The 14,786-nt window shown below is 25.3% G+C and overlaps 1 protein-coding gene across 1 annotated transcript; it reads right to left on the minus strand.

Annotated features, from left to right (window-relative positions):
• Positions 1-1,295: 1,295 nt before the first annotated feature.
• Positions 1,296-13,669, minus strand: LOC145840695 (fibronectin-like). Its single transcript, XM_082948020.1, has 14 exons — positions 13,548-13,669; positions 12,638-12,756; positions 11,500-11,656; positions 10,052-10,192; positions 9,121-9,228; positions 8,915-9,004; positions 8,464-8,557; positions 7,308-7,489; positions 7,056-7,183; positions 6,046-6,214; positions 4,228-4,394; positions 3,815-3,980; positions 2,091-2,240; positions 1,296-1,584 (listed from the first exon to the last, which is right to left on the minus strand). The coding sequence occupies exons 1-14, from the start codon at positions 13,588-13,590 to the stop codon at positions 1,466-1,468; spliced, it is 1,833 nt and encodes a 610-aa protein (XP_082804146.1). The 5' UTR covers positions 13,591-13,669; the 3' UTR covers positions 1,296-1,465.
• Between the last annotated feature and the right edge of the window lie 1,117 nt (positions 13,670-14,786).

Raw genomic sequence — 14,786 nt, forward strand, 5'->3', positions numbered from 1 at the left:
AATAAAAAGTTTAACTAACTATACTTTATAAAAGCTTTTAAGCACAAAACACAATATAAATATAAACAAAATGAGCTAAAAACTTATAAAGTGACCTTTTATAATGACTTTTAAAACAAAACTCTAAGTGTTTAAAACCAAGAGTTTTAAGATTGTAACTCAGCTTAGTTAAAATAACTTAAACAAATTTAAGAAAATCAAATATACAAATGTTTTATAAACTTCTTCAGTGAAAAGTAAACTGCAAATATCTGTCTTGTGTTTTTAAACAGGTAGCTTCTCATAAAAAATGTGCAAAAAATACCAAAACAATCAACAAAAATAAAGCAATTCAACTTTAGGAATTTAATCTTAAATATAAATAAAAACTGACTTATTCTTTTATGCCATATTTGCGTAAAAAGGAATTTAGAGACTAACTGTTAAATTCACCATACAAAACAAGCAACATTGTTTGGTAATCTGCAATTAAGACAATTCAAATCAAAGCTGTTTGTGACAAGAAACTTTAATTTCAATCATAGGCTACAGCAGTGAAAGTGAATTAAAATAATAGTACTTTTCGATAAATCAGTGGACAATTATATGAGTTTGCTCAACTATAAACTCAAGATTTATTTAGCACAAACGAACAACTACTGAAAAACTAAGCTAACCTTTTGTTTCTTTTAAGGTAGAAGCTTAATTTGTCTTAATTAAACAGTCGTAAAGTGTATGTGTTAAAGACTACTGTTTTAAGTGTAAAACTTCAGTTTACTAATATTAAACTTAAAAAAGTTACTGTCAACATTTTCTAATCTTTTATTTTTGTTACTTTAGTTTTATTAAAGTAGTAATCGGTAGAATATATGCAGGTTTTTTTACTATATTTATACAAACATGTTAGTGCTGTCAATAGAATTCACAAAGCAGCTTTCAGAAAAGTTGACTATTTTGCTTCAATAAAAGTATTTAAAATTTACCAAAATCAACTATATTTAGAATTGTTAGATTTCATATAATGAAAGTTATAAAATTATTTGTTTAGTTTTGATTAGTATTTTTGACTTTAATAAGTTAACTTAAGATTATTAGGATTTTGTTTTTTTGAAAATTATGTTTAGCAGTTATTTTACTAAGGCTTATAAAAAATTTCAAACGTGAAAGCTTTATGTTAGTTTAGTTGTTTAGCTATTGTTAAAAGTTCAACGTATGTTATACGTAATTTATACTAAATTTATAAAAATACTTTGTCTAGAAATTTTTATTTTTTTGTGTAATTATAATTAAGCGTTTATTACAATTAAGTATGTTCACAAAAAGAATCGATACGTGTTGATAGTGAAGTCGTTCAAATAGAATACATATTTTTCAGATGCCAAGTTAAAAGTTTCATAAAAGTTTAACAACACCAATTGAACTGTTTTATTAGGAAAAATGATAAATAAAGAACTTTTTGTAAACATTTCAAAACTTTTCCTCAAGTTTAATTGTTGCCTCTTTCGCAGCTTTCAGATACTTTCACCAGCCTGCCTTCTCCGCAGCACTTCCATCTGGCCACCAAGTAGGGCATGTCTCCGCAGCATAACTTCTTTGGTGATGAGTCTTACAAAGTTATATCGGTTATGCAATGTTTTTTTTTTCTTTTATGATCTACGTTTTAAAAAAGTTTTTTTTTTACATCTTTTGTACCTCTGACTAAACGATAAGATAACAAAAAAAGTATTTAGAAAAGTTATTGCATATATTATTACAAACTATAAACATATGCCAACGTTTAGTTTTATTTACAATATAGACATACCATTGTTTTTATACATTATACAATTAATCAATATATGCAATCGGCTTTTCTGATTCCTAAATTTAGATAACGGGGAATTGTTTTAAACTTAAATTGGTTTAAACATTTTAAACTAAAAAAAATACTACAGTTTTAAAAACACCTGCAACATAAAAACTTCACACTTTATCTGAAGAATTGTGTTCAAGAAATTGTTACCATTAACTTTCATTTGCCTTACGCCTCATTATAAAACTTTATTATTTATCTATTTAAAAAACTTTTTAAAACAATTTGAACTTAAAATAATTAAAAGCTTCTGTATTACTTGCTCTGAGAAAAACTCCTCCGCAGCAACTTTCAGTTTCTCTCACGTATGGACGGAACCCACAGCAGGCATCAGGTTTTCTTTTCGACGACGTTCGGTCCTGTCTGTCTTCTTCTCTTTCACGTTCGTCTTCACTCATATCCAAAAGTCCTAAATAGAAGTATACAAAACAAATGTATAGTAAACTGTACGTTTGATTTAGTTTACTATAAAGAACAACTTTACTTCTTTCGATGAAAAATAATTAGCAAATGTCTGCCATATTTCTTTTTATGTTTATTAGGTAAACTTTCTAATGACATTCATCAATCAAAATAGTCAAAAGAAAATAAAATTTAAATTCATAAAAAAATTAAGTTGTAAAATGTTCTTCGTCTAAATATTCAAGTAATAAAAGTTATTCTAACAAAATTAAATTTTGTTTAATTTTCAGGTAAGTACAACGACTAAAATTTTAACTATACTGTTATTTCAAGATTTAACCATCTGAAATAGAAGTAGAGCTAAATAAAATACTTAGTTTTAGTTCCAAAAATTGTTAACAACATAATAATCAATGAAGAAAATAATTCATATAGTTTGTTAAGTTTTGAACTTTAATTTTATCGCTCTTGTCAGATTATTTGCTCATAAGTTTCGATAAATGACAATTCAGGTATTAATTTCTTAGAATAAAGCAATATTTCAAAACTTCAGTCATTGTTTCTTGGCTAAAGTTCAAATATTTAAAAGCTTGAATAAATTGAAGATTGTTTACTTAGAAATTATTGTATCGTTAAAGTAAAGATGTTATGCTTTTTTTTCGCTTCTTGTATAAATTTATCGAGATTTTCGACCTTAGTTTGTAGTCACTACGTATACAGTGACAGTTATATAAAGGTATTTTACGTTACTTAAGTGTTCTAAAGGTGTAACTCTTTTAAGTAAATTCATAAAATACTATTAGAAACAGTTTTAACGGTCTGTGGTGTCTGCTTAGCTACAGTTAATGATCTTTATATTTTTTCAGAGAGATTGTTACAAAATATTTGTAGCAACTACCAACTTATTAATTTATTGAAAATCATAAGAAGTGTTTAAACTTTAAAGTAGTGAACTAAACGGATCAAAAAATTATTATATTTTAAATAGAGTATTTTAATATCATAGTTAGTAATACAAGTGTTTTTATTTTATTGACTTAAAAAAGTTAGTTTCAACTGAAAATAAAAGTTATACGTAAGTCAAAAATTATAAAATTAGAAAATAAATTTGTCTAAACAAAATGTTGTTTTGAACATAACGATTTTGTATATATCTATATTGTTCAAAATGCGTGGTTATTTAAAATAAAACCGTTTTAATATCTTACTTAATATTCAGAGAATAGCTACTATCTGTGTAAAAATATTTAAATCTAACAAATACATATTTCAAATACAAAAAGCAAAGCTGTATGTATTCAATCATTACTCATTAGTTTAAAAAAACTAAAACAAATTTAACTTAAAATTACATAAAAGAAGTTTGAATATTTAGCTTACTTTTACTCAAAGTAGAAATGTTCATCTTAACTTTTTTAGAACTATTTTTTCTGTTATTAATCAACAAAAGAAATGAAAATTTTAGTTGAGAATAACGAAGATATTTTAAAGTAAAAAAAAAACTTTCTTGTCAAAAACTACAGTTTTGTTTGTTTTGTAACTTGACTAGTTTTTCAATTAAACAAGTATTCAAAAACTTACTTTGAATTTTAAGTTCTTGACAAGCTAATTTAGGAGGTTTTCCTCCGAAGTCCATTTGTACATTGAGAGATTCGAAAACGGTTTCATCTCCTTCTATACCACCGCTGACACATCTCGCATGCACTGTGTACCTTTTATCGTCTGGAACGTTTTCAAGGACGATAGGCTAAAAACAGATGATTTAATTTAATTTGATATAATTTTAGTTGTTTTTTCACTATTTATTTTTTAACTGTTAAAATAAATGTTAGTTATATTTTAATTTCGTAAATAACTTTCATATTGATTGCGACAATTTATAAAAACAAAGTAATACAAACAAAGGTATTTTTTAAGCATCGAATCCTTAATTTTTATTTTAAGAAGTGAAATATGACTAAACTTTGTTTTAATTTAAAATCAAAAATAAAAACCTCATCAGTTTGAAATAGTCTGTAAGAAGGTCGGTAGGAATTTTCTTTAAGTCCGGGACTAGAGTAGACTTTCAGGTTAGGGCAATTACCGTTATCTGGTTTACCATATTCAATTCTCAGACCGTTTTGTTGTCGCGAATGTTTTATCAAAGTTGGTGAAAGTGGTACTGTTAAAATATTTTTATTACTTTCTATCAAAATTTATCAAGTTAAAAAGTTACATATAAAAGTCTTAAAGATATTAATTAAAGTAAGATAATTGTTATTTTTGAAAACTATGATGTTTTTAAACTACAATAGATACTGATTATACAATAAAAGCTTCTTTTTTAATATGTAAATCTAGTTTTTACTTTTGTTTATAGTGTTTATGTTTTCTACTAACAAATTTTGGCATTTAATACGAAAACTGACCTTCTTTCGCTAGTAAAAAAACGTCCGAAAAATTTAAAGTACAGTAAGTTTTTTGATATCCTAAAGTGTTAATTTTTTATAAGTAATTATGTACATTATACTTAAAAACTTTTAGAACTAAACTTTAGATTTTTTCATATAAGTTCAAAATACTTTCAAAGTCTCTTTTATGTACAACTCATAGTTTAAAGAAAAAACATATATAGCTATATTAATAAATTTTTTAGCAAAAAAAACTATATGGAGTCAAAGTTTTCAAGTTGTTTTTCGATGTATATTTAATAAACACTGAACTTCACCGCACTACCAACAACAACAGCATCCGAGACAACCTACGACCGGTTTCGTCCTTTTTAGGACTCACCAGCAAGCATAGTTGCGAGAAACCGCTGTTGTGATTTTATTTAAGCGGGCTCAAATGGGCTTAAGTTGCCTGATGATTCCTAAAAAGGACGAAACCGGTCGTAGGTTGTCTCTGATGCTGTTGTAGTTGTTGGTTGAGCGGTGAAGTTCATTGTTTATTATCGATAGCAAAAAATATCTCAACTTTGTTAATGATGGCCAAAATAAATACTGGCTATATATATTTAGATACTAGCTATTAGATACTTATTACAAGTTAAAAATAGTTCCAAATTAATTAGGTTGAGTACAATTACGACGGTAATACTAGTAATTTATTTTACTAAAATAGGCTTCTTTTTAAATGTTAGAATAACAGAAATAATTAAACTAAAAGTGCAACATTATTTAAATTTTGTATGATAACAAGTCATAGGACATTTTTGTACAAAATTAAAAATAAATAAAAAGGCTGTTTAAAGCAGAAATATGTACGTACAAATAAGCTCTTTACAACTTAACACCATAATGAACAAATTACATAATGTGTAGTATTTATTTTGGTTTTAAATTTTAAAGGGCTTCGATACATAAACTAGTACTTTTGTTAAATATTTTTACGTAACTTAACTTTAGAACCAGTTTAACAGACATTTTAAATAATTACTTTTTGATATGATTAGATTAACCAGTTAATCGGAGAAATCATGTCATGGTTTTTTAAAACTTAACTTTATACATTTTTTATATATAATGAAATATAATAGTACTTATAAAATAAAAAACTATCACTTTTATTAAATTGTATGTACATGATTAATTACTTAATGTTTTAATATTTTTTCTTAAAAATTTGATATTTTTTAATTACTTTAATGTAAATGCATAGTTTTTTTTTACTTCTCGTTTCAATAAATAAGTAAAAACAACTGACATTTGCTTAAAGATTCAAAAACAAAACTAGTTTATCTTATAAAAAACAGTTTTTTTTTGTAGTTTTTTTTTTGATAGTCTAGCTTGCTTGAATCGTACATGACAAGAAAAAATTTGGCAACAGTTTACTTGTTGTTTGCACTACTTCTCCGACGTTCTCGGGTCTGTCACTCGACGGAGATCTAATCACATTAAGCCGGTAAGTAATTCCAGGAACAAGTCCTGTAATTTTCGCGTGAATGATCGTTGCTGAGCTGTCTTCGGTAAATGCCGCTGTTTCGATGTAGCTGTCTTGGTCCTTTAAACATATAGTTTATTATAAAGTAAGCTGTAAAAGAAGTGTTTGTATTTTAGATAAATTAATTTTCTGAACATATCTATATTACAGTTAATTATTTTAACTTAAATTTGCGGTTTAATTACAAAAAAAAGATTGTTGTTCTCAAAACTTTGGTTTCAATTAACTGTGTGGTAACACAATACATATAAGTAATTTCACAAAATTGATATTATAACTGCCATGGAGCAATTTAAATACTTTTTAAATTAGCTTGCACTTCAGGTTTTGTTAGTACTATACAGTACAAGCGAATGCGCCTTTAGGCTTTTGTTTATCTTGAAATAAATACCGCTACTTTTCATTACTATTTGAAGAAAGCTGTAATGTATTTTTAATCAGGATTGAATTGGTCACTAACTTTGCGTTTAAAAAAGTTTCCGAGTTTTTTTTTTCAGCATGTTTAACCTTTTTTTGTTAGATTACTGTAAACAAATTTTATCGGTAACGAATTTTTATTTATCTAACGGTAAAATTGTACTACACTATATACGATATTTTAGAAAATAAAATAATTTTCATTATCTGTTATGCAAAAAAAAATTAAGGCTTAATGTATTTAAAAGTACTGTTATACAAGATTAATAAAAACGTACAATTAAATTTACATGTTACGTATTAGTTTATCTTTAAATATTTTTTCAAAACACGTGATGCTTAATTTTTACCAGTTTATAATGACTTTATAGAAAGATGTTTCAAATTAACTTATAATAACCAACGCAAGAAGTCTATTGTTTTTACTACTAAAATAATACTTAGTTTGTAACAAAACGCACAGTACAAAAAAGAAAAAACCAACATCAACATTATTGTAACGAATAGCGTATTCCTGAGATGAACTTTCACCGGACTTTTTGTCTTTAATCGCAACCGTTATTGAGTCGTGGCTGAAATCGTTAACAACAACATCCATTCTTCCGGCTGATTCTATCAAAAAGTCAAAATGCTTAGTTTAAGACTTATCAATACGGTTACCCTTCAAAAAAAAAATAAATATTTTGCATAAAAACGATAAATAAACATGAACTAAATATTTTTTGTTTGTAAATACCAGTGGACACGTGAATCAGCACAGCATCCTCGCTTCTCACTCCATGAGACACGGACCAAGCTCTGACGACATAATTGGTTGCTGGGTTCAGCTTGGTCACGGTGTACAGTTTGTAAGCACCCGTTATCGGATCCTCTCTCGGATCTCCTACGACACCGTGTGGCGGATCGAATTCGAACTCACTGCATTAGTTTGTTTAATTTTTGTAACATACACTATAATTAATGAAACCTTTTACTTACGCGTACAAAAATCATTTACAAAACAGAAGTGTTGGTAAAAATGTTCTTTTGAACTAGTTTGAAACATTTGTGCATCTACTTAGCTTTATAAGCCTGAATTTTTTTTTTCTATAGTTTCATAACTGTATTATATGGGTAGGTGTCAAATTTGCACGAGGGGACAAAATTGCACGAAGACATTTTTGCACAGGTTGATTATTTTTTTACAATCACTCTTATCACTAACCCTTACCTTCGGTCGGTAACTTATTTTTTTCATTTTATTTTTTTTGTTATTGAATGTTTTATTTTATATTTTTATATTAGTTATTATTTGTTTTTTATTTTATTTTTACTACCACTGTTACCCCTAACCTTACTACTCACGGTCGGTAGCTTTTTTTTTTTTTTAATTTTGTTTATTATTTTTTTTTTTTTTTATAGTAGTTTCTACTAGTTTTATTTTTGTCATTACTATCACTGTTCCCTTGTTTTTTTTCTTGTTTTTTTTATTTATTCTTATTTTAATTTATTTTTCTGTTTTTTTTATAACTTTTCTTTCTGTTTTTTTACTCTCGTGCAAAACTGACCTTCCGTGCAAAACTATCACTTGTGAAAAATTTACCCTCCGTACAAAATTTTCTTCGTGCAATTTTGTCCCCTAGTGCAAATTTGTCTTCGTGCAATTTTGACCCGTTCCCGTATTATATAACTATTAAGCCTTTTAAACTTTCTTATAAAGCATTTTAACAAGTATAAGATTTTATAAATTTTAAATGTATAATTACACATACGCTTTTACTATATGTGAAATTCAAATAGATAACTTAAACATCCATTTGCAAGTTTTATTTTTTAATATGTTCTAGTTTAAACACAATTGAATTTTAAAACTAGTTTATTAAATGTTGTATATTAAAATAGTTAGGACTTACACCCCATCAGAATCTCCTACAAGGTTTAAAGTACCAAAAGTGATAAAAGAAGCTCCAATTGAGTTAACTTTTACATCGTATGGCAAAACCGGTGCTATAAATATTTGTAACTTTATTATTTGTACGTTTATATATTATAAGTCTTTAATTTTTTTAAAAAGTATCATGATTGTTGTTTAAACTCATACTATACTGTCAAACGATATATTTCATTTATTTTTAATCATTGAGTCATCTAAAGGTTTTAAGAAAAAATTGCTTTTACCTTAACATACCTCTAATTATTTATAAATGAATAAAATTACTTAAGACATTTACGTACTTTGTGTAAGAATTTTCGGTTTTAAACAAACTTTTTAACTTTTTTTTAAACTACAGCTTATAGATTACTTAGCTTTAGGTAAGTATAAATAAATAAATACAATAATAGTTTGTTTTCCTATTAACTAACGCATGGTGAAAGTTGTGGTGATCGGCTGGCTGTAAACTGATGCGTATGGTGGACCTACTTTTGTTCTCAACGATACCCCGTATTCTCTGCCTACAGAAACCGTTTCATATCAAAAAAAATCCGTTGCACAAATTTATTTAGCTATAAAAAAAATAATCAAGATACAAGTATAACTTGTATTATTAGCTAAACTTTTAAAACATTACCAGGGGTTAGACTAGTGTAAATCAAAACGTTATCTTTACTGTCCATATCATCTGGATATACGATAGTTCCTTCTTTTGGTGTCAATAGAGTCTCGTATCCAAGTAGAGCTATATATTTTTAATAAAGTTATTGTTAATTATTCTTTAAAAATATGTTAAAGAATTTAGTAGAATGGTCTAAAACGAATTTGGTTAGGTTTAGAAAAGTTTAAAATTCAAGGGTTAGGTTTAAAAAATTTAAATATTTGTTATTAATATTATGCAAATCAAGTTTTAAAAGTTTTAAAACTCTTCAATAAAAGTTAAACAAACTTAATGAATAAAATAGTGATAAATCTTGGAACTATAACTAGTACAATTACTTTCGTATTAATATTTCAGTTAAAAAAAAATGATACAATTAATTCAATATATTTAATTTTTGAAGTAAGTAATACTTTTAGTGTTATCTTACCTGTTGATGGGCATGATATTTTAATAAAATGTGCGTTGAACATTTCTTTTTACTTCACTTTTATATGATACAGTATTATCTTAAAATTTAAAAAACCGCGTTTGCTTTAAATAGAAAAAATAAATAAAAGATTTATAAATAAATAATATTTAAAATTGTTTTGTTAGTTTATGTCTTTTTTTATTTATCTACTTTGAATCATCATTCTCACATGAGCCATAAAAAACATTTAATTGCCAATACCTAGTACTTCACACTAGTAAAAACCTATTTTTGAAGTTGTATTTTAACTATTACACAATTAAAATGAGTTAATAAAATGTTTCATACTGTTTTGATGTACTTAAACTTTTTGCTAATATATCATTTCAAATATTTTATTATGTATGAACACACTACAAACTATGCCAAAGGTTAACTATTTAAGATACGAAAAATATCTAAAACTATTTTATCTAATATAACTATTAAAAAGACCATTATTTAGTTTTACAGAGCTCCATTCGATTTTTGCACCAACAATCTTAGCTGTAAAGTCTTGTGTTTCTGAACCAAGTGAAATTTTAAGTCTCAAATCGGCTAACGGTTTCACAGAAAGTCCACTTGGTGCAATTGGTTCTGTGAATTTGTAAATCCTCATTTTCAGTAAAAATTATTTATGCTTTATTTATACAAGTTAGTATTCTATAAAAAACTTTAATCAAATTTAGTAAACAAAGACTTATTTTGATCTATTGTAACCTTTTAATTAACTTTTTTAACTCGTTTCAATTTTTTTCTAAATGTTGCCATACAACGTTTTTAGTTTTTGTTTAAAATAGTTCAACTTCTGCATGATTATAATTTTTTTTTAACTTTTGAGTTTAAGTTATTTAAATCTGACCATAAAACTCCGCTTTTGCGTTTTTAAAAATCTTATGCTGTTAAAATAATCGTTTTACCTTTTTTTATTTTTACATTTTGATTGAAATTGATCGGATTGGTATTTTGTAAAATAAAAATTTTAGTTACACTAATGGAAACCGATTTAGATGAAAATTAGTTAGATAGAAAATAGTAGGATGGTGTTTAAATATATATGGCTTGACATTTTTAATTAAAGGTTACAAAACAAATTTTATCATTAACTTATTTGTAAATTTAATTCTTATATGTTTATTATCAATATTTTCATCGCTGAACTTCTTTATAGCTTGACATCTAGTTTATTAGTTTGATAAAAGTAATGTGATTTGTCATTTTGAAAATTCAAAACGTATTTTTTATACTCAAAAAAACTATTTAAAGTATTTTATGAACTTTCAAGGTAAATACAAAAGTTATTAGTTTTTTGAAAGAACTAACTAATTTAAAAATATTGCGTTTACCGGTTTAAACACAACTTAAGTATCTTATTTATACATTGTATCTTTAAAAATTTACAACAATCTGTTTAGTACTATAAATTATCAGAGCATTAATGCAACTAGTGAAGATGTTTTTTTATTACTTATTTTAAATATTAATATTTATAGAATAAATTGATTTTTATTCAGTGAGAATTTTTTCGTTTTTTAGCTTCTTAAATTTATACAATTTATCATGTACACCACAACTCGATCGTTGTTAAGCTTATATATATAGTTATATCAGGTTTTACTAAACTTTAAAGTATACAAAACTTTTACTAAATAATAACATCTATTTTTTTAAAGTTTAAAATAAGGACATAAACAAAAACATGAAAAACTAAAATTATTAAAAAACGCGCAAAAGAAGTTTGGTTTTCTTTTAGATGTTGTTTATGAAACTTTTAAATAAAATAATATTGCGATAAAATATTTTAAATTTCCAATACAGTTCATCGTGCTTTAGTCAAGATTTTTTTACTAAAAATTACAATTTTTGTTTTACTTAATTGCAATGACATTAAATGTTATACTCACCGCTCCAGAGATTAAAAGATGTTGGAGAAGAAGACCTCTTAGTTTCAGTTTTACCCTTCAGTCTCACGGAATAAGTGACACCCGGCCTCATGTTTGATATGTATGCTATTGGTTGCTCTCTATTACCCGGGTAATCAATTAGTGCTCGGGGATGAACCTGATAGAACACACTCGTGTATTAAACTTACATTAAGACTTATTTCGTTACTTTTCAGTATGGGTGGTCTAAAAATCGTAAACATCTTTAACAGAGAATACTATTATATTTTTGTTGACTTTGTTGATTTTTTATTATAGCATACTCTAGAATAAATTTTATTTTAACTATATACATGCACTGAAAACAGAAATCTTAACATTAATATCAAACTAGTAATTTCATGCTAATCAAATATTTTATATTTTTTTATATAAAACAACGTAAGTTTTCTTTTTATATAAATCACGATATTTTTAAATCAAGCTTTACCCTACTAATTTCTGTACCATTTTAGTCGATTGAACAACTTGAAAAGTAAAAACTTTCTAAGTGTTTTTAATATTATTGTAACAGTTTATTACCAGTTTTGTTTTTTTACGTTTATGACTTAATTATTTTTATAAAATTTAGTTTTTGTATGTTGCTGATAACTACGTATAATTAACAAATGTATTGAAAATAAAAAAAAACAACTGGTATCAAGTTAAGAGTTTTAAAAAGTTTAGTAGACTAAATTTAATACTTAAAAAGTTCGATATTAAAGTACTTAAAATATTTTATACAACTACAATGAATTTCATTGTTGAGATACTCATTGTGCAATTACACTTAGACTATTAGAAATCTAAAATTTTACGTTTATGTTTTGGAATATCCTAATACTTTTATATATATGAATGTGAGAAAGTTTTGAAATCATTAACTTTGTAAGATAAGTTTTTCATTTAACATTACATGAAAAAAACAATCTAGTATAAAAAGTAGAAGCAATGCATAACACTTTTTAATCTCACAAGTATTTTCGCTGCTACTTAATAACAAAAAGAAGTATATAAAATTCTGTTTTATCTTGAAATTCAGAATTAAGTGTCAAGTTAAATGTTTAACTTAAGTTTGATTTACAATTATTCTGTATTTGAATATATAAAAACAACTGACAAGTAAGTCAAACATGTCATAAGTTATTCCAGGAGGGTTGCTCCATGTCAGCGTGCATGAAGTTTGTGTTCTGTCAGATACGTGAATCCTGATTGGGCGAGGCAATCGCTGACCGAACGCTAAGAAGTATTTTGATATATTTATTTCTTAATATTTACTTTATATGTTGTTGAAGAATTTTGTTAGTATTTTTTTGTTCTGTTTAACTTTTTCTTTAGTTTACTAAAACATTGTTAGCATTTTAAACTGCTTTCACAGAATTTTGTTAACACTTTTTAAAAATTAAACTTGTCGAAAGATTTTAAAACTTTAGTTTTTTAAATTGTTAAAAGTTTGTTTAAATGCCTTTTTTAACAAAGTTTATCCTTATACCAAATTTTTAAAGTTCAAATCCCTATACAGAACTTTTGAAAAAATTGAATTGATTTTTATCTAAATTACTACTTTATCGATTTGAGCAACATTCCAAAACTTATCTAGAATTTTCATAAATTTTAAGTTTAAATTGATAACCTCTCAACTTATTTATAACTCTTACATACTGATATACAACATTTGGGTTAACTTAATAGATTTTATTGAAGGTTATTTTAAGCAAAGAAAAGCAAAACTTTTGACACTAGAATTGAAACAAAAGTATGTGGCGTTAAGTGTTACTTAAGCTTTCATTTCAACCAAATGAGCCATAGTTTTTTTTTTTTTTAAGTAAAGGTTTAAAAGTCATATCATAGTTTTATTAACTGAAATAAAGTTTAATTTTTTTCAGGGGTTTTTAATACAAAAAGGCTTGAATGGCTTTTTTTTTAAGAAATATTTGATAAAAGCTAAAAATCGTAAAAATGTACAAAATTTTCAAATTATAAACTTTCGTAACTCTGATAATTGAAGAAAAAGTAAAATAAAAACTAACTAGTTGCTAAAGTAACAGCCAACAAAAAAAATACTTTTTTCATTTTTGTAGCTAAAACAGTCTTTTCGTAAAGCTTTCGTAAAAACTATAAGTAAAATAAGAAACTATTACATTTAAAATCTGTAGAAAAAAGTTTTTGGCGTTTTTTTAGAACAGAAGATCAATTATAAAAACTTATCAAAAGCAATAACTGTTCACTGACTTTAAAATGTTTTAATTTTTAAAAATAGATAATGAAAACTTCATTTTTCTTGAGAATTTTAGAATATTTTCAAACATAAAATATGTATAACATATACTAAAAAAAAAATCTACTTAAAAAAATAAAACAAAAATAATAAACTGGTTTCTTAACTAAATATAAAAAGCAAAACTAGATTTTTTATTTATTTTCAAACCTAGTATGTACTGCTCTTTAATAAATTATGAAAAGAAAATTAAATAATTCCTTTTAGTATTTTTTGATGGTTTATCGACTCACAAAATGACAATTACAACTAAAACAGTTTGTTAAAAGCTAGCTCGTTTCTTTTTACGCCATAAATTAATTTATGAAAAGTAACTAATTAATATACTATATATTTTCTAAAAAAGTTTTCTTAAACAAAATTTAATATTGACTGACGGATTTTTTACAAATAATAAAAAACTAAATCTTTTTAATTTTTTTTCAATAGTGTTTTTAAATTTTTATACAAGATTGTAATTTTTTTTGTTTTTACTAAACAACTAAAACATGTTTTTGTCATAACATATTTGAAAAACACCTAAACTATGTATTTATAATATGTATACAATGAAGATGTTTAGATTTAAAAATCCCAAAAACATAAATTACGATTAAAACTTACTCGTTTAACTTTAAAAAGAAAATTAAAAACTACAAAGTTAGGTTAACCTATATTTGTTTTAATAGAGCAGTAATTATTAGTAGTTCTGGACAAGACATTAAAAGGTATCCGTGGTGTGTGACTCGATAACCGAAAAGTTTTTTCGTGCACCAGGTCTTAGAAAAAATATTTTGAGCTTTTTTTTTGTCGTTCAATAAAAAATATATTAATATATATTAATATCAAGTAAAAGCATTTTTACAGCGTAGAAAAATTTCGTTTAAAAAAAATTATACAAATCATTGAAGTTTACTTCAAAAAATCGAGTTTGTTATTTTATTTAGTCAATCAACATGTCTTTGAAAAAATTTAAGCAACAACTTAAAGCGAGCGATTTGTTAATCTTACA

This window comes from Thalia democratica, chromosome 7 (genome assembly GCF_965202585.1).
Source record: "Thalia democratica chromosome 7, ktThaDemo2.hap1.1, whole genome shotgun sequence".
In the NCBI taxonomy this organism is placed as follows: Eukaryota; Metazoa; Chordata; class Thaliacea; order Salpida; family Salpidae; genus Thalia; species Thalia democratica.

Coding starts and splice junctions, on each gene's coding strand:
- LOC145840695 (XM_082948020.1), bottom strand. CDS start 13,590: ATGAAAAAAGTATTTTTTTTGTTGGCTGTTACTTTAGCAACTA. Junction 10,193..11,499: donor ATCTTTTAATCTCTGGAGCG/GTGAGTATAACA, acceptor ACAAATTCACAG/AACCAATTGCACCAAGTGGA. Junction 6,215..7,055: donor TTCGTTACAATAATGTTGAT/GTTGGTTTTTTC, acceptor ATATGTTTAAAG/GACCAAGACAGCTACATCGA.